At 35.0% G+C, this 20624-nt stretch overlaps 1 protein-coding gene across 16 annotated transcripts in view; it reads left to right on the top strand.

Moving 5' to 3' along the window:
• Positions 1-20624, top strand: part of VPS13B (vacuolar protein sorting 13 homolog B) — a 490063-nt gene that overhangs the window by 135837 nt on the left and 333602 nt on the right. For all 16 annotated transcript variants that reach the window (XR_012672287.1, XM_075141361.1, XM_075141359.1 and 13 more), the window contains 2 exons: positions 18045-18179; positions 19040-19213. Coding sequence is in view for 15 of the 16 variants with exons in the window: in XM_075141361.1 (XP_074997462.1) it covers positions 18045-18179; positions 19040-19213 (309 nt within the window). In the remaining variant the exon portion in view is untranslated. The remainder of the gene's footprint in view (positions 1-18044; positions 18180-19039; positions 19214-20624) is intronic.

The following is a 20624-nucleotide window of genomic DNA, read 5'->3' as shown; positions in this document are numbered from 1 at the left end:
GTGGTCTAATATGTTGTGCATCCCACTCTTGGTAAACCACAGCGGCATTTACTGGCTATTGCTTCAAAGCACTACTGTTTTTCATCCCTTTTCATTGGCCAAATGTGTCATAAGAGCATTAACTAAAGTCTGGAAAACAGTTCTCATGGATTTTGCTTTAATGATAAATCTAACATATAGTGCACTTGCTGATATAATCAAGTGAATGGAATTTCCAAAATCTTGACTTAATGTCTTTTAAGTATGAAGCAATAATGTTTTTATGAAGTAGCTTTTAAATGGCATTTGTTGAAGTGGAGAGCAGCTGGATTAGTAGGGTCTGTTTCTAACTGCAATCAGCAATGATCATAGTATCATATTACAGTCACCCTATAAAATAGTTTGTATTTTAAGAAAAATGGGAAAAAAGTGGAGGTAGGAATGGAGAGAGACGTAAGCATGGTCTGTGTGATGCCCAAAGGGGTCTGGAATTGGTTATAGTTTGATAATGTTGCTTCAGCTGTTAGGGCAACAGTGTAGTTTTCAATATAGGAAGTTCTTTATCAATTTAGTTTTATCAGGTTTTTAAAATGTTGTGGAGATGCAGTCAATATGCATTTCTCAAGCATTTTAAGATGTTGGATGGCTTTTTAATTGTAATGTTTACCGGGAAAAGATTTAATTAGAATAAAGACCGAAATTACAGAATGTTTTGCAGTTCTTCCTTCCGTTTCTCTGTACCACAAAATCTTTTTTACTACTTTTGCATTTCTATCCATTTATATAAATGCACTGTACCTCTGCATATCCCACCTTGGTTTTGTCCCTTTTTCAGTTGATAGGCTCTTTAAACAGGGACAGTATTTTCTTTTGTTTCTTACAGAACATTAAATATGTTAGTGATGGTGTGTTCTAAAATTTAAAAGTCACTGCTGAGAAGGGTTTGATATAGTCTTAGGCAGAATCTGATTAAGATATACATAATATAACTGTGCCTAAAATTACCAGCCAGCTAAGGCAGACAAATTGTTGAATTTGAATTTTAAATTAAAAGAAAACAAAAGTGTAGATTATTTGATTTTGAAGAAATTCTGAATACTGTTTGACTTGTGTAGGCAAAAAAATTGACTCATCCCTGCCATCTAGTTGTATAGATACATCCTTCATCATTGGAATAAGAACTGTGTTTCCCTATCAGTTAGCTCAAATAAGTTCATTTTTCTTCCTGGAGAGGACCTTTCATTGAAAGTACTTCACTTGTCTGAGCTCTCTAGACAGGGACGAGTGACTATGGCTTGATTTAATTGTACTGGAATGCAGTTCCTCAGGATATGGGAATGGGCTAAGGGAAACTTGCATCATGATGTGCCTAGATTTTTTTTTTTTTTTCCTTCTTCTTCTATCAATTGCAAAGGGTTGTCTCAGAAAGCTCAGGCCAGGTTCAGATCCATACCTTCAACAAGGCCAAGCCAAGTTGCATATTTAGTCTGCTCAGGGAAGTAGGTCCTGATGTTCTGCTGGCTTCTGTAGGACTTTCCCTTCTGTGGAGCCCTACTGCTGTGCGAGTGTTCAGGGCTCTCCTTCCTTGTATTCTGTCTCTTACTAGGACATTCCTCCCCCAGTAATGGACACTTGAGCACCATGCATTTGTAGTACCAAAAGATGATAATACTCTTAGTAGAACGTGTGATTCGGTCCATAATTTTCATAGGTGATTTTGAAGCTTTGCTTCTGGGAACGCTGAATCTGAGTGACTTGACAGCAGTGGGGCTGATCTATAACAGCAATTATTGTGATGTTCAGTTAATCCAGAAGATTGTCCCGTAACAACAAGGTTAAGATTATTTCTGTGCACAATTAGAAAACTTCTTTTAGATCTACATATATAATAGCAACACTGTAATAGCTCTGTGCTAATTGTGTATATTAATTTGTATTATATTAATAAAATTATTACAAAACATGAATCCTCCCCTCTCTAATGAGTAAATGCCCCTGCAAGACCTTGTATTTCTCTAGAGAGAAATTAATGCCCAGAAGTTGAATGTTTTTCTTGAGGTCAGGCAGGAAATACCTGCCAAAACCAGGATTAGAACGCAAGTTTCTGACTGATAGATCCATGTATAATCCGTTGTATCACTGTTAACGCCCAGGAAAAACCAATGCCCCTCACCCTTCTCCTTGCTCTCTCTTTCCCCCTCTCTAATTTCTATTCTCTTATAGTTCACTGCTTAGTATTGATTAACACTTATGACTGCTAATTAATCTTTTAAAATTTTTTGTAATATTCACAGAAACACTTTCTTAAAGATTTCCTGAAAATTCAGATTTTGCCAAGAGGACTAGTAGTTTGGAAAGGCACAGTTTTACTTTATGGACATCATGTTATTTTGCTCTATAATATCATGATCATCTTCAGTTATTTTTCAAGAAAGATGTTTTAGGTTTTTTCTGAAGTAGGGCCTACTGATTTCTCAGGAGGTCTTAAATGATGGTAGATCATTTTAATAAAACAATTACTTTTTTCTTTTGAATATGGTTTGTTCGTCAGTGGTATAATACGCCATTAAATCTTGATAACTTTGCCCTCAAACCATCAGTCAGTTCTGCCCTGTTCCATTTATTCTTGTATCTTTGATATGGACTCTGTGTTCAGTTTACCAGAAAAGAGTAATTCCATGGTTAAAGCTTTATATATGTTTTCTTTTGTAGCCTGTAGATCCAAGGTGGGTGCAAAATATGTATCCCTGAAATTATAGATTTTCTGTTTTGATTCAGAAGGATAGAATTGTTAGCATAAAAGGAATAATTAAATTTGCCATTTCAATTTTCCCTATATTCTAAATATCCATCTTTTGTTTTGAAGTGTTTCTTTATGATTTTGTTATGACATGTTTTAGCAGCTCTCATACTGAGTTCATCTCTCTGTCTCTGGTGCCACGTGTGCCTTTTCAGCATTTACTGCAATCTGTTGGGCTTAAAAGAACAGCTACCTTTATACCACATGAGGAAATCAGTATGTGATTGTTAGTTACCTACCAGTAATTTTAATGATTAGATCTTACGTTACCATAATGTTAACATAACCGTTATGTACATTTCTGAGCCACCAATAGCGATATTCCTAGTGGATGACAGATACATGGTCTTGAAATGTCATTAGGTCATGTTTAAGAAAGTGACCTCTAGGAAACCCCTTCTCTTCTTTCTTGAAATCATGCAATTAACTTAATGAAGAAGGGGCAGTTGGGAATGGATTCCTGCTCACAGTGTTCCCAGGTGCTGCCAAGTATGCGAGGAAAAATGTGGTAACGTTCTCAGTGCCGGTCAATGTCCACCCTACTGATGTGTTGAATTGACATCTTCCTCCCAGCACATGAAATCTGAAAGAGCTGTTATGACTGTGTAAATGTGTCATCATCAGGAAAGAGAGCTATGGGTAAGATCTGGTAAAATATTGTGATTCTAAACAAACACCGAAGAGAAGCAAGCACATGCTCCTGCATATTGTTTGAACTCAAAGTTTAATGGATGAAACGCATCTAGGATTTGTCCTGATAGAGTTCATTTTTTCTCATATTTTCCGAGGCAATTTTTAAATGCTGAAATACATACCGTACACTGAACATTCTGGTTAAATAGGTGGCAAATTGTTTTAAAAGTTTTATTCATTTTCTTGTTGATTCATTTTATTCTTGCTTTTGACATATGAAATTTCTTAAAAGAAACTTGCATGAAAAGAAACTTGCATAAAATTAGGCTTACTGCTTTTTCTGGTTGATTAAAATATTTTTAACATCTGTATGACCACCATGAAATTCTGTGGATGCTGGTGTCTTCCAAACAGTTCTGAGAGAGAGTAATTTTTGTTGTTTTTTTTAAAAACATTAAAATCATACTTTAAACAAGCAAGCAAGCTAATTAAAGTGTTTATTCTGCATGTCTTTTTTTCAAATGTTTTTAGGAATTCACCTGTGTTAGAGCAAAAAACATAGAGATAGAAAAATGCTATGTAGTTATAGTAAATGTGACAAAGTATAATATAAAACTAGTAAGAAACTTTATGATATACTAACTATAATTGATTCCAGTGATTTGTCTGTTAAAGCCAATGCAAATAATTGTAACATCTGTCAAAAACCAACCCCTAGCATGAAAACCTTTTAACATTTTGCACTTAATAAACTATTTTATACATAAACTACCTTATTGTTTATATTAAAAACTAAAAAATATTCAGTCTGTTCCAGCCATTCTAACAAAAACTTTAATAAGTAGACATTGCATAAAAATGACACAATCCAGCAGTTATTTGGTAAGGCCAGCATAATCATAAATTTACCATCCATGCTTTTCCAAAAATACTAACCCATATTGTTCTCCCTGGACCTGTTGCAGGGATGACTAATCCAGCTGCTGAGGTCTCCCTTTATGTGTTTGATGGAACACTTGGCTTGCTAGACTACAGCTGTGTGTTTATGTGCAGTGCACACCTGCAGAGGCCTGACAAATAGCTGTAGTATGCAGAGTATACAAAATTACCCTGGCAGTGCTGCAAATAAGGAAGTTTCTGTTTTGAAGTCCATATGTGTGTGAGCTTGAGATGCCAGCTGGGGTATTTATGTTGCATTGCACAGATGTAAAACTGCCAACTGATTTTATACCAAATAAAGGCTAATCTTTTTATACATACTTGGTGTCAGAGTTATGAAGTGGTACATAAGAATGTTCTCACGACTTAGCTCTTTTAAAATAAAAGCTGACAAAAATGCTCGAACTCACAATATGCATAGAGGGTAAAGATAAAAACGTACTGTATTTACTTAGATATCTGCTATAGCACAGTATCTTAAGGGTTGTTTTATTAGTGATGTATAGTTATTAGCTGCACGTAATCAGGACTTGATTTATTGTATGCATATACATTATACTATATATACTTTTTTCTAGGAGGTCGCTTCAGCTCTGTGTTGAATCCAGTTTATGGGTTCTGAAATGTGAAAGCCCAGTTTATATAGCTACTTAACTTGAAAGCTTTGCTTTCCTATTTTCAAACATGTTTAAGCACAGTGATAATTTTTCATCAAATATAATACATATTTTGAAAATTGTTGTCATTGTTAGTAGACCTTGTTTGTGAAGATACTTTTAAAGGTAATATTTGCCTTCAAATACTTAAGAAATTAAAATGGAAACTCTAATTTCATTTACTAAAACTAACAAATAGCACAGATATAAGTCTTAATTGTGGATCATTTTAGTACCTTGACGTTTAGTATGAATTAGTTGCAAAGATGACAAGGTAAAATGAGTAGTTCATGTTTTGATGGTTCACTGCATATACTTAAGTACTGCATACTTAATGGTTTTTAAATGCATAAAAGGAGGGGTTGCGGGGGAGGGGGTTAATGTGCAGATGTGAAAGTGGACAGTTTCTGTGCTTCTGACTACACGCTTTGGAAGTTCCTTAAGCACTTAGTTACATTTTTAGGCTCAACACACTTCCCCTTCAATTGCCTTTTTTTTTTCCCCCTCATTACTGTATCAAGCAATTTTAGTGCTGTTTTTAATTTGTTGTTTATTCTGGGCTACAAAAACATTTGAAGATGTGTAGAATTCTGCTTTGGCTTACTCTGTCACAGTATATACTTGAAACACATTTATGCTAAATGTGTAAGAACAAAGAAAATGGGAGCAACATTGAAGTGTATTGCTATAGAATGTGTCTTAAAGGACTTAGGAATTTATTTTGCTAAATTTAATGTACAGCTTAGAAATGACTAGGCATCACACACAGCTCACCAGTCTGGTGGAGCTTTTTTAAACTAAAAGAATTTGATACATACATCTATGTGCGTGCACAGGCTCATCCTGAGATAGCAATCTTGGGCTTCTTGAGCTTAAAATTAACGTCTGCAAATATCTCCAAGAAGCTCAAACATTATCCAGATTCACAAGGTTCAGAAGTACAATTTCTTAATTACAAAATTTTAGAGCAGAAATTTCAGGTGTTAATATTAATTAGCTGAAGAGGTAATGATGTATTGCAAGTGGAAGGAAGAGGTGAGCTGTACCCCCATAATGCTGCAAAGGCATGTCGTCTTGGTTAATAGAAAAGGGTCAGTGTCCCTGTGAGATGCTCCTACTACCATTAACTGCTGAGAACTAGTCTATATAGCAGAGAAGGCTGGGAAACGAAACAGAATGCCAAATCTGAGTGAAAAATGGAAACACTTCAAAAGAAGTTACTTCTGCTAGATGAGTATAGGAAGTCTTAATTGTTGTTATATCCTCTATTTAGGCAGTATATTTAAGACCAAAAGAGCAGAATTCTATTGGTGTGTGAGGAAATATGTTGCAAAGATGGTTTAGTTATTTTGTGTCATGGCCAGCTCTCATATAGAAGGATATCACTTCAAACAGATTGCCGCCACTGCAGGTTGCAAACACACAATTGAAAGCTTCTAGTTCTCAGCTCATGCACAGATGTCTTTCAATAAGTTTAGCCAGTAATTTCTTCAAATTGCTCAGTTTATCAGCAGCACATGTCATCAATCCTGGAGTGGTTGCTCAAGTCAAACTGCAGAATCCTTAGCTTACAGACACAGCTGCAAACAGGTGAACAGGCAGAAAGTAATTTGTGCAGCTTGGTGGCTGTCAGACAAAAGACAGACAATCTGTGTTTAAAACAGATTGCAGGCCTTGCATGAGCCAGACAAAAGGGATTTCTACAACTGCAAATAATTCCGAGGTTAACATATTTTCCTTTCTGCCATTAGGTGATTTGTTAAAACTGGAAACAATGAGCATTATAAATCTACACAGAAACTAGAGATAAGATGAAAGAGAAAAACAGATCGCTAAATAAGTTTACATCCTTCTGTTAAAAAGCATACAACTGGCATTCATATAGGCCTCCTTTTTATAAACTAAGCCGAGCTATAATACCTATAGGGACATTCAGTACATATTTGAATTTATGGTAAGGACTTCTAATTGGCAAAAGAAACAACATTGTAAAAAGAGTAAGTTCATAGTAATTAAAAAGTTGACTGTATTAAAACGTTGACTTTTTTTTTTTTTCAAATTCTCCTTTGGATATCATTCTAAGATACTGTGAAGATTTATCAGGATTTCATTTTAACTTTGAAGTCCTCTACTTCCTCAGATACTTTAATATTGGGTAGATTTATCAAGATTTACTGTACTAACTATATCAGAGTTAAAATTTGTAACAAAAAAGCTTACTGTAGTGCTAATCTAATTACAGTAAGTTAGAAAACATGTACTTCCCCAATCATAAATATTACTTCTTCAAATGTGTGACTATAGAATATCTATTCCTTCCACTTCTCATGGGCTCTGTAAACTTGCCTTGACCTCAAAACTTCTTCTGCAGCATTCCATGAGGTACTAATCAAGCTAATGTAATATAGCCCTTCTTCCTGTTTAGTTCAACGAGTAAGTACTTACGTGCAATAATATTGATGGGTAATTCTATGCTTAGTTTAAGTTGTTCTGGCAAATTTATTTTCCGTGTTATTTAAAACTTATCAACATAGAGATATGTGGATGGAAGAAGATGCAAAGGATAACTGTCTACTTTAAGCTAGCATCTGGCTTTGTGAAGATACAATTCTGTGCTTAGAAGATAAATCAGTCTGCTAAGGACACTTTGAAATACATTAAAATCAATGTGCTTTCTGTGTGTAATATAGTACTACATATCACAATGAATTCATGAATACAATTGTATGATTCTAGTTAATCATGCAGAAGTGTTTACAAAAATTATTTAAATTGTCCCGTTAAAATTCACTGTTATTTTTTAAATGAAAAACAGGAGCTTATCTAAATATAGTATGTTCTTTTTGTTACATGGTCTATATTACATACTTGAGTCCAATATGAATGTTGTCATAATTAATATATGCTATGTTACAGGACTTTCCTTGCATTTGGATTTTCTTCTTTTTTGTATCTTAATAGACAGTAAGATTTTTAACCTCTCAGAAATTAATCACGCTAATGGAGATTTTTCTATTCTTCAGCCAGGGAAGATTGTATATTACCTTCTTTTTTTATAATGCTGACAGCATGTGTATTGCTTGTTGGTTTTGCAGGGTATATGCTGTAGCTTTTAGCCTGACATTGTTACAGTGTTAGCATGTATGGGCTTCATGTATTCACTGTGAAGGTGAGATCATCATCTTTAAAGGATGGTTTTAATTTGTGTTGGTGAATCAAGTGGATACTGTATTTAAGGAGGGGGAAAAAAGTGTACTCATGCAGGTTGCTGTCTGCAGTCCAAATTGCTGATCAGAGAGTCTTTATACACATCGGTAATGTGCTGTGCAATATAAGCTGAAATATATTCCACAAGGGAGGAAAACGGAATAGGTTACATACGCTGTTCCTAAGTGCAATGAATATAAAACTCCATTACTCACTTTAAGCAGGTGCTTTTTATATGAGGCTTTAAAGAAATATAAAACTGCTGGTGAAATGATTGGTTTGTACAGACACGACTTAACTTCCAGTACTTTGACCAGATAAAGAGGCTAAAAATATTTCTACAAACATTTCTTTAATGATTTCAAGTATTAAAGGTTAATATCCTCCTGGTGTAAGAAACTGCCATTCCAGACACTAAATGTACTGTTTCTTTTTAAGTCCTCAGTAGTTGCATAGAATATTTAAAAGAAAATATAAACATTTTTGTTAAACTTGGAGCATTGTGGTTTTAAGTTTATAGCCTGAACAATGTATATTTAAATTGCTGGGAGGAGCACAATGATATCATAAAGAAATGCAGTGCATTATAGGAAACTGTGATTGAGTACAAATGATACTCCAGCTAGAAGTGGAGTGAAATCTTGTCATCTATGTACGGGGAAGACTACATGTGAAGGGGTAGCCTCAGATCTGTCTGTTTTTTAAAGCAGCATATATTGTCTGAGAAGGAAAATCATGGGGAGACTGTTCCAGATAATACTGATATACTGCATTTTAATCTTTTTCCATGTAATCTTTATCATGTTTTACTTACCCACCCTGTCTGAATTACAGTCTTCCTGCCATTTCCTACTCCTTTACAGTCAGTGTCCCCAGAAGCAACCTCTGTTGTCTATCTTTTAACCGTGCGATTGCTGGCTTTCTTCACCTCCCAACTGGAAGATGTTAATGTTCTCTTTCGCTTCCCCCAGCATCCCCAGCAACTCAGGAAATCAAACTGTTAATGATTACACCTTAGATGTTAGTTCTTTATTATTTTTTGGTAATACTGTTACTGAACACATCTGCCCTTTTTCTTTTGAATTTGTATAAACCTTTGCAGTTTCTTTACTTCTTAAAGAATTACTGTGTCCATCCTCTAGAATCATCAATTTGTTGACCTTTTTACTGGTCCATAACTGTTCTGTCCTATAGGCAATTATCTCAAATTGAGCTTGTGAGAGATTTCAGTCATTAGATGTTCTGTTTGACAGCAAGCAGGTATCATGTCTGTTACAGGGAAGCTCACAACCATATGTAGGTCCAGGTGAGATCTGGCATTTCTTGTCTCTTGCATACAGGTATGTTGCATAATAGGTATGTTACATAGTACTTTAAGGTTTGCATCTGCTCTGGTGAATGAGGTTTTTTAAGGGCAAAGGAATACAAACTTGGAAGAAACCAGGCTTTATTGATTTAATTTTTCCCAAATAGCTTATTTAAATAGATGTGTCTTAGAGAAATGAGCTCCACAGTTGAAACAGAAGGTGATGAGATCTGAGATGAGCCCTGGTTCCTCTAAGACTTTGTTCTTTCATTCTACGTTTTGCTGTCCTAGAAAGCTGTAGCTGTCCTTTTTCTCTAGTTGCTACGCACATTTTTACTAAAAGAAGAGCTGTAAAATGCAGGCTTTATTCCAGAGCCTAAGAAATATTGCAACTTATGCTTAGCATATTTGAAGATAAGGCATTTGAACTGGTACTGGATTGAATTTGAACTCGACTTAATAGAAACTCAGGATAGAAAATGCAGTTTAGGGTTTTTTGTGATCATATTAGCGTATATTAACGAGAAAAAGTGTTTTAATATACTTTACATGTTGACATTTTGCATGAGCCATTGAACTTATCTTCAGATACAGCAAAACTACTGTGTTTGAAAGGCATAGAAGGCTTATACAACTAAGATGGAAGTAACCGATTGCGAGTGCATGCTTCCAACCAAAGGATGTGTTACTAGCGGTGGAAACCGTAAGCTCTTTCCTCTGTGCATCTGTCTTTGTCTTTTTCAGGATCTTGCTTCAAATACTTTATGGTGAAAATTTCTCAAGTTCTTATTTATCTGTATCCTGGAAGCATTTGCATCCATGTCATTTTTAGCGTTTGTCTGTTGACAATGTATAGTTATGAAGATTGATAGGACATGCTTTTTGAGAGTTAGAAATTCAGATTCTGATAGTTTTTCTGTGTTTTCTTGGAAGACAAAAGTTATTTTAATGCATTAACTTGGGCTTCTACCATTTGTCTCAAATGATACAGCGGTATCTGAAATGCAGCTGTTGAATTGTGCAGAAAGGAAAATCAATCCTTTTCTTCTTTTTGAACCTCTGTTTACAAGAGCAGGAACAGTGCCACTAAAGCCACTTTAATCCTGTGTCCTGACCAGTGTTGTGTTGCCAAATCTAAAATAATAGCTTCAATTAGGTATGCTTATAATTGGCGATGCCTAAATAGCCTGAATGTTAGCAATAATAAGGTTAATAATAATAAGTTGCCCAAAACTACACTTTTCACAGCATGGTTTTAGAGCTATTTGCAATACTATGTATGTTTAAAGACAGAAGGCGGTATTCCTTCTCTAAATGTTGGCTATTTAGATCAAAAGGAGCAGCAATCAGACCATGCATGGATTGTGTTTCTGTGCCCTACACTGAGAATGTTTCAGGATGGTCCTTGTCTTTTTATTAAGTTTTGGTAGTAAATCCATGAATGTTTGCTGGCTGGCTTTAGTACAGTGGGTAAATGGAGTTCTGAAATATTTCCCAGCTCTATTATATTTTCAAAAAAGTTTTTTTTTTTTTCAGTAGTAGCTGTTTAGTTCTTCTATGAGCATTCAAAATTAAAGCATTATTTTACCTGACTGGATAATCACTTAAAACAGATTATCAATAATTATTCAACGGTGCTTCTGATAAATGTATTATTCCAAATGTTCTGTGATATCTTCAACATTGGTTTTCAGTCTTTGAATCACAGGTTTCTTATTTAACTCTCCATTTGAAGCATGATTTTAGAAAAACCAAGAAGTTTGTGGATTAAGGCAGATGGGGACCTGATGAAGGCCATTGTGTGGAGTCTTGAAATGGGAATGTAGCAACAGTGATTTGCCAGATTTAAGTGACTCTCCCTGTAGGTGAAATGCTGTTGTTCTTTAGCAAGCAAGGAAGTTTTTTGCAATACGTAAATCTCCATTACTAAATGACGGTCCTGTGTTTAGCAAATGGAGAAGCCTTAATTAGTTTACAGGCAGTTTAAGGATTAAAGTGGTTAGTTCCAGAGATTTTAATATTGATCTCCAAGGTGAAGACCAGCGTTAGGACTACATATGTGCTCAGCCCTGAAATGTCTCTGTGAAAATACTGAAAGTACATGAGCAGATGCATTTTTGTGTTATGTGTGTGCATACATGTGGTTTTTGCAGCTTGTGTTCTGATGAAGAGAATAGTAGATACTTATATTGATAAATATTTTGTCATTGTTGCCCAAGAAGAAAGCAGTTTGACCTTCTTTAGAGAGTATTTCAGTCTGTCAATAACTGCTTTCACCCTTCCATACGTTTATTTTTCCTTTGAGTACAATGGTTGAAGAGAAGATGAAAGCTGAGCTATTTTTTAGGACAGGTTTCTTTTAGGTGTGGAACTGTGGCACAAGAAGCTCAAGACAGTAGAAAATCTGCACATTGGAGGCAAGAAAAGTCTACCATAATCCTATTGTTATTGCCCTGTTAAGTCTTGGGAGTGGGTGGGGATGAAACAATAATTTCTTAGAGTAGTGGTATGTAGACTGAAAACTGGTTGACACCGTTACAAGAAAAGAAATAATTACGATAATCAGAATAGCAATAGTAATACTAAATGAAGTTGAGTTAGAAAAAAAATAGACCTCTACCTTGACACCTCCTTAAAATAAGCTGCCTGAATTACTGTTTTGAAGAAGAAAGGAAATAGTTGCCTGTGAGTGTCTATGTTAGGGCTGCAAAATGTGGTTTGCAGACTATGGTGACAGATTAAAAATGTGGAATTGTGAACACAGTAAAGATGTTTGGGGAACTTCATCACAAAGATTTAGTTTTACTACAGAAAAAACTGAGAAAGTATTTATAACCTAGCTTTTACATTTTAGAAAATATCTCTCTTTTTCTCGTTTTTCCAACTTAAAAAAAAAAAAAAACAAAAAAAAAAAAAAAAAGGAAGAAAAAACCCCAAACACAAAACTCCAGTGTTTTCTCTTCAGGTGTTTTGTGCAAGGAAGCACAGTGATTGAAAGAGATGTTGACATTCCCATGCTGCTGCTGTCTTACTGCAACAAAGAACATGGAAGTTCATGCTCCCCCAATGCTTTGAATGTGAGAAGTAGGACTAATGCCAGCTAGAGCTGGTCTTTGTGGCTTCTATTATGTTGGTACTGCAAGGACGAAGGAATTAGGTTTGGTTTTAGCTTCAAGTTCTTCAGAAGTGCCACCTCTCTAACCAAGTTCAGTACAGACTTTCAGAAGTTCTCACTGAGGGCACTGCTTAAGCAGGAACTGAACACAAATGATATCTCTCATGAAAGAAATGAGGTTTCTCTTATGCTTCAATTTATTTACTAGCTTTTCTGTGTTAGTCATGTAAAACTTAAATATATGTTTCTGTGAAAATAATTGGACATTTTTTTCTTGATTCCAGCAAGACTCAGGCCTAAATGTTATTTCATTTGGTTAATAGCTCCTTGCTTTTATTCATGGATTGATCTTTTTACTGGGTTTGAAATCACTTTGACATGTATGTGACAGTCTTTTACTATATCATGTTGCCAAACCATAGTTTATTGGTACTTAATGCTTTAAATATTGAAATTTTTCCTTCTGAGGCCATAACCTAACTATGGGGAGAGTTCATGTGGAGCTGCTTCTAGAAGTTTTAGTCATGCCTTATTCATTTCCTATTTCATATTTTGCAGTTCTCTCTTTTATGATCTTTCTAAAGAATTATTTATTGTATTTCAGGGGTTTGGCGGCACACAGTCCTGACTCTTGTCCTCAGAATCAGTAACATGCCTCTTTTGCTGGTTTCCTGTCTTTTCTATTGATCGGTTTAGATTTTGTCTCTTGGTTTTCCATTAATCATTGCAAATTCACCTTATTATGAACAGATTGATAAAATATGTAGGCCATTGGTAAAATCACTAATTAGGTAACTTTGTTTTAACAGGTCTTAAATTAAATGATTGCTCAGCATTAATAGACTTGTTAGCAGAAATCCTGGACTGATCTATAAAGACACAACTGTGACCTGCCTTTAGGTATCTGATTCCCTCCTGCTTGCACATAGAATGTCACTGAATACAGGGACTTGGGGCAAGCTGCATAGTTGGGTTGTGTACATGAGGAGGACCAAAGCTATGACCAGAAAAGTTGGGGGGAGGATGTGAATGCCTGCTCCAAGTATGGGAGAACCTTCCTCGACAGTGTGATACTTCTGTGCGTGTTTCTAGAACAGAATGTCTCCTTAGGCTTGGAGTTAAAATTAAAGTGAGTTAGTGTGCACAAGGTGTAAATTGTCAAGGCGTAGTAGCTTTTAAGTTAGAAAACCTTTCTGCGTATTTTTGGGTTCTGCAGTATGGAAAGAACAGCTTTTTAGGTCTTTGGTGATGTGTTATATTCTATGTGTGATAGTCTTGTTGAACTAAAATTTGTTTAGATTATGTTTGATCACCAAGCATAAACATGGTTACATATTGGGAAGGAAACACTTCATATTTACTGCAAATAGTTCTACAATGGGCAAGATGTTTCCAGTATGAAAATCACACAACTAGAAAATTGTCATTTTTATCTGGAAGTAGCCGTAGGTTATATTTGGTGGAGACAGGTATATGTATCACTCTTTCTCCGTAAAGTCTTTGATTACCACGTTCCTGATGAAAATAATAAATTAACTAAGAAAAATGTGAGGTGTACTGGAAAACAAACATGGTTGCTCTGTTCTCCAATTTTGACTACACTGAGCAACAAAATCAAGTAAATCACAGTGCTGCTTTTGAAAGTGTGATTCCAGAAGAGCAAGTACAGCACAAATTCTACTTTGTTGTCTTGCACCTTGGAAATAAGCTTTTCTCATGCTTCATTTGCACGACGTTGAATTTGGATAATGTTGCTGTTGTCAATGATAGATTTGGTTTCCCTGGTTCCTCTCTGAATTCATGCTCAATGTCTTAATTAAAATCTTGTGGAGTGTTTGTCTCCGTACTAAATTTGAGTTAGTATTTGGAGGCATGGAGCATTTCTTATCTGGGAGTTTTAACATCTTCCTGCTCAATCAATCCCTTGAGAAGATGCTACTATTAAGTAGTTTATAAACATTGAGGGGAGGGAAGGAAGCCCCAGTCTTCACTCGCTTAAACATTTGTTTGCTGAAATAGGTATTTAAGGAATATTTTAGCTATGTGTACAACTGTTGAGACTTTGATTTTATAATGATATTATCATGATGAAAGAGATAGTAAGGGAGAATATTTGGGAAGAACTAAAGTTACAGGGTTAGAAACTAGAGATAGTCAGAGGCATAAGTAGGAAATAAGGCTTCTTTCCTCTCTATAGAGCAGCTTGTCAATTTGATAAGTTTATGAGGGATGGTTCATCATTTCAAAAAATTTTCAGACTGAAGAAAATGTGCTGTTTCCCTATATTAAATCTATTCATTATAAATGGTTCACCAAAAGTCTCTAAGCTTTCTGTGCTTTGAAAAAGAGACTTGTAATGGGGCAAGGGGAATCACCTTAGGTTCAGGATTTTTGTCTCCACGATTGAAGTCTAGTTAGACATCCTAAGTTCCTTATTCCTTATTGTAGGCTCTATATAGGATTTTAATATTTAATAAACAGGTTTTCTGAGTATTCCTCAGTCCAGAGCTGTGAAACGTGAGCAGAATTAATTTTTCTTGCAACTTCTCCTTGTTACTATGGTGTGCTGTGGTTATCAGGTGTTAAAACAGAGAGCAGGATGATGTTGCTATTTGATGTCAAAGCAATGTAGAAAAGGAGGTGCATGATTATGCTGTTTTCCTAATACTTTTCTATTTTCTCTTCAAATAGTTGAAAACAACTGAGAAAGTGTTCATCCTATCCCTCTAACAGGTGTTCCAGAAAGAAATAGCTTATACTGCTATCAGTTACTTCTTTCTATGCACAAAAATATAATTGTTAATTATATGATTATGTATTGAGGGTTTGTGGGTTTCTTCAACGCCAAGCCATTCAGCTTTCCTAGCTTCCCATCATGATCCTTAATTGCTGGCTGGGTGAAAAACAGTGCAGTGGATAGTTGGAGCTATGCTTTGCTGACTGTCATGCATATGCTGACTGGTCAGGTAACAGGACAAATATACCCACATTTTCATGAAGATTGTAGGGAATAAATTTCTTTGATAGTGCTGCCATATCTTGCTGAAATTCAGCAAGTCCAGAAGGTATTTGGTGAGGGAATAGGAGTGAACAGAAACAAATAGGGAGCACGATCACGTGACACGTGGTTCCTTGTTTTCAAATATGGTACTAAAACAAAATTCAAGTTATGCATGTACCTAACATGGAAAGTTTTAGTCTTAATGCAGAGAGGTTGTCCAGGGTAATGCATGTAAAAGTGGACTCCATGATGGAAAATTAAAAGTACTTAATCTTCCATAGTGAAGTGAGAGAAGTGTATCGGACATCACACCTTGGATTTTGAGGCATAAAAGAGTTGCTGAAAGGTGGAAACAGGAAGAAGCTACCAGTTTTGAGAAGACTTGAAAAATGGGGTCAAATTATGAACTCAAATTTGTTTTGCTTTGACTGTAATCTTGGCTGCTACTAACAGTATTTTATAATCTTAGTTTTGGAATAGGCAGAAGACAGGGAAAAACATATGTTTTTTTCCTTTCTTCTCTTTCTTTTGGTTTTCAACACAATGGCCTCTATTTGCACAAGTTTATAGGAAGAATGAGGAGGTAGAGCCAAGACTAGGAAATGCCTACAGATACCGTATCTGCTTTTGACGAATTCATGCATTGTGTCTGATATCCCACCTTAGATCAAAGGGGATTTTCAGCTTTAGAAGAGACTTACCCCAGGCAAGGCTGGGAATGAGGGTGTATTCACGAGACTAAAACTGGTAGCTGATCTTTCAGACCGAGAACCTTTGGGGTGTTGTAGTGGCAGGCACACAAATGGGTTGCAGTGAGCATTCTTTGAGCCTGAAGCCTTCCTGAATCAGAAATTAGAAAAAGGCTGGGCATACCCCAAACACAGAAGACAGGTTAAATTTTGATCAGAAAGTATGCATAAAATGTGGAACCTACTTTCACATGGCAGTCTGGTTTAGTAAATGCCATGTGTCCCTTTGTATGCTACTTCTCTCTTCCTACCTTGGAAAGTACTTTTTATTCAAAAATTACTTTAATGTCTTACCAGAACAAAACTTAAATAAGTATATCGAGAAGTCTGCTTACCAAGTGATTTTTATGTGCACTACCAAATACACTTCAATGCAACTGGAATAGGTACAGTAAACTAAGCAAAATTACCAGGTTTAATCCTAAATCTTCTGTTTCCTATAATTTTTTAGGAATTTTTCCTTACTAGTTAATATATGTTAAAAGTTATTCTTTGGGTTAAGTCTTTGAGAGATTGTGCAAAAAAGTAATGATTTCATTCTGTAGAGAATATATTAAGTTTCTTTAATATGTGTAACTATCTTGAAATATATATCAAAATGCTTTAAAATTTTTTTTTACCTGATATTCCATAATACTTTCCTTGCATAATTATGGATTTTGGAACAAATTCTATGTTACATATGCGAGGAAACGATTCCACAATTATACTAATGTTTGCATAATTAACAAGCTGCTTGCCAATTTTAACTGACAAATTCCAAGTCACTTTTGCATGAGGGGAAAAAAAGACCATAAAGAACGGTAACTTCTGTTAGTTTTTCCTTTCATACTTCTTACAGGTGTTGAAACTATTTCTAATTTGTAAGTAAATTTATGTATTTTTTTTCTGATAAGCAGTGCTGTACAGAATAGGAGGGCTGGCTTCCTCCACCCATGCTCTGGGGCTGTTTTGGGGGCTGCCCTCAAGCTCTGCCAACATATCTCAGTCCTGACTTGTAAGATCTCCTGCTGCTGCTGCCGCGGTTCTAGGCAGCTCTTCAGAAGTGACTACCGATAGCACGGATTTCTTCCAACCGGTGCGGTAGTTTTCTGGTGTGCACAAATGGGGGCTGAGGAAAGACCACCAAAACTTATTTCCACTTGTGACCTAAGGCAAGGTTTGAACTCCAGTTTCCGTTGAAAAATGTCAAGTGTGCCATTGGCCGTCTGTGCCGTTCAGCTGCATGGATTTAATGCTTTACATTGCTACTGAGTAAAATGTTGTTGTCTAAAAGTAAGCTGAGAACAGTCATCTTAAGATCCTGAAATGAAAGGGTCATAATAAAAACATGAAAGAGAATAGTTGAGGTGACACTTATACAGTGAAAACAAAAGTGTATGTATGTGTATATATACTTATTTATTATTCCAATATTTAAGTGGCCTTGTGTGTTTTCCTCACAGTATCTATATATATTTTATGCATAACTGTTTGTATTAAAACGACCACATACAGCATTCTCTCACTTCCATTTAAAAACTGTGAATCACAACAAAAATGCTGTAAGAACATCTAAGGTAGATAATTAAAGTATAATTAAGTTTAAATGCCTTGGTGAAGGAATATAAAAATATTTAAATTCAACAGGCTAGTACATTTGCAGTTTTCTTTTATTAGGTGTGAAATCTAAGAATCCCCTGCCAACTCTTGAGGGCTCAATCCAGAATGTTGAATTGAAGTACTGCGGCACATCGTTGGTCAAATGTGCCTCTGGGACTGTGGGATCAATAAAAATTTGTGCCAAAGCCCCAGGTATGTGCAGCTGGACCATGTAAAACTTTATTGCCTGTATAGGAGAATTGGCCTTGCTTTTTACAAGGAGAGTTACTGAAACAAGAATTTACTCATTGTTCCTATGAATCAGAGAGGTTTTTTTGTATTCTGTTTTGGGGTTTTTTATTATTATTGTTAAGTGTGCCAGGATGATCCAGTCTGGCCCCAGTATAGTCAATTTTTACACTGAATAAAAAAATAAAGATGTTGGTTTTTTCTGCTGAGACAAATATTAATCTAAAAACAACTGAAGAAACTGGAATAACTCTGCATTTTCATATTACACAGAATATTTGCATTTTGTTTTATTTGTAGCATAATTTTGATGTATTCCATTTACTGTTTAATGTCTCATTTTACATTAATGCTACAATTTTTTATTTTGCTTGTGAAGCCTTGAGGGCTCTGTGATAAATAGTTTTTAAATTTCTTTAATAGAATCTTTCTTGAAGAGCATGCAGAAACTTTTCCAATCAATGTCTATGATCTCTTCATATATAAAGGCAGCTAACATCAAGAACGTTAAAAATGTAGTGTATTTAACTCTAAATTGAGTTCATGGTGATTTTTAAAGATACTATTTTATAAAGTTGGGATGGAAATTACTATTTTAAAGAGAATTGATTACTGTATTTGAAATCCTCCTGGATGTAAAGACATTTACAAGATGACATTAAGGAAGTTGTTTAACAGTTTATATGAGATTGCTCTTTCTATTTCCTCTTTTAATTCTGTACTTACAATGTTAATAGCTGTTCTCTTTGGACTTGTGAATGTTTATTTGTTGAAAATTTATCTTGTTACAGTAAAAGCTGTAGAGAGTCCAATCTTTATCTTAGGTAATGGTGGAAAAGAGAAGCTGATTCCTTTAATTCAAGGCCCTTCTGACACCAGAGACTTACACAGCAGTAAATGGCTCAAAGAGAGTAGAAAGCCAGAATCTCTCCTAGCTCCAGATTTGGTAGCCTTTACAATCCAAATTCCACAGTATATGGACTACTGCCATAATTCTGGTAAGTGCAAAACTCTTGTTAAGCTGGTATCGCACTACATTTTTCCTATCCAATGTAATTTTCAAAAGAAGGGCTTGATATAAAATGTGTCAAATGCCAAAGGATCTTTTTCACGTACTGCACACATTATAACTTCACTTTAGCTCACTGTGAGACACACAAACTAAAAGCAGCATTTTGATGTATGTCTTCTTCAATAAGGAATGCTTTATTGACTTTGGTTGCCTTTTGAATTATTTATACAGAACCTTTTGTAAACTTTTTCTTGGGGGCAGGATCCATGTTGAAAATATTAGTTTTATTCTTTCTTCCCTTTATCTATTGGGTTGAGCTTCTTGTACAGAAATTGACATACTGAATTAAAAATGGTTCATATAAATTTGCAGCATAATTTATAATTAAATTAAGAATTTGTTTATCATAAAATTTGTTAATAATAAAAGGTGATTTTTAAAATGCTAGAGAGCACACATGTGACGTCATCAAAGTTGGTGTTGTGGTGGATTTAAATGAGAAACAAGTTAATATTTCCAGAGAGTTGCATGGATAAATTTAACGGTGTTGTTGACTTTGTGGGCATAAGTACTCTTACCTGACATTCTTATGGTTTCTGTGGGCTTTAAACAAAACATTGGTCTGTTTAAGCAACATTGACAATTTTGAAATGTATCTAGTTTAAAATAACTATAAAATAGTTTGTGAAATACCCATGGATCTATGTTTTGCTGTCAATATGGTGCATTTTAAAAATCATGCTTTTGTGTTTTTAAAATTTCATCCTGTTGCCATGCCAAGAGTGGAATCAAATAGGGGAAAAAAAACAAACCCAAAAAGCATCTAGTTTAAGGAAAGGAAAAGAATTAGCTGACCCCAATATTATGAAACACAAAAGTAAACTGAAAAGTGTGCTTTTTTCCCTCTAATTTTTTTCATGTGTAATGGTTGTTGAATGTCATTAGTCTGAAAAGTAACAGTGACCTTATTACCATCTTGGTAATTTTTATGTGCATATGTAAGCAACATTATGCAAAGTAAATATTTGCAAGCACTGTGCACTCCAGCAGTTGTAGGTTATTTTTTCAGTAACTGAACTTGTATGTTTCTTGGAGAGCATCATGTTGGAAATGTTTACGGCAGTGTTTTTATAACAATTATCGTAAGTTCCTGCCCCTAAACATTGCCAAAAAGCAATTAATGATTCAACAGTCTCTGAATTATTCAGATCTGTTTTTTGAAGAAAGTGAAAATCTGTTGCACCTGTTGTCTCACTTAAGTAGCTTTTAAATGTTTATAATAATAATATTTATTGCTATTATTGATTATTGCATTTTTTGCCTTTTTTGAGGATCTTTTCCTCAAAATTTTCTGATTATTTTAGATTATTTAGTTTAATTTTCTGATTTTTGTTTTA

This window comes from Calonectris borealis, chromosome 2 (assembly GCF_964195595.1).
Source record: "Calonectris borealis chromosome 2, bCalBor7.hap1.2, whole genome shotgun sequence".
Lineage (NCBI taxonomy): Eukaryota > Metazoa > Chordata > Aves > Procellariiformes > Procellariidae > Calonectris > Calonectris borealis.
The sequence above is the reverse complement of the archived record's forward strand: the minus strand, read 5'-3'. Positions and strand labels throughout refer to the sequence as shown.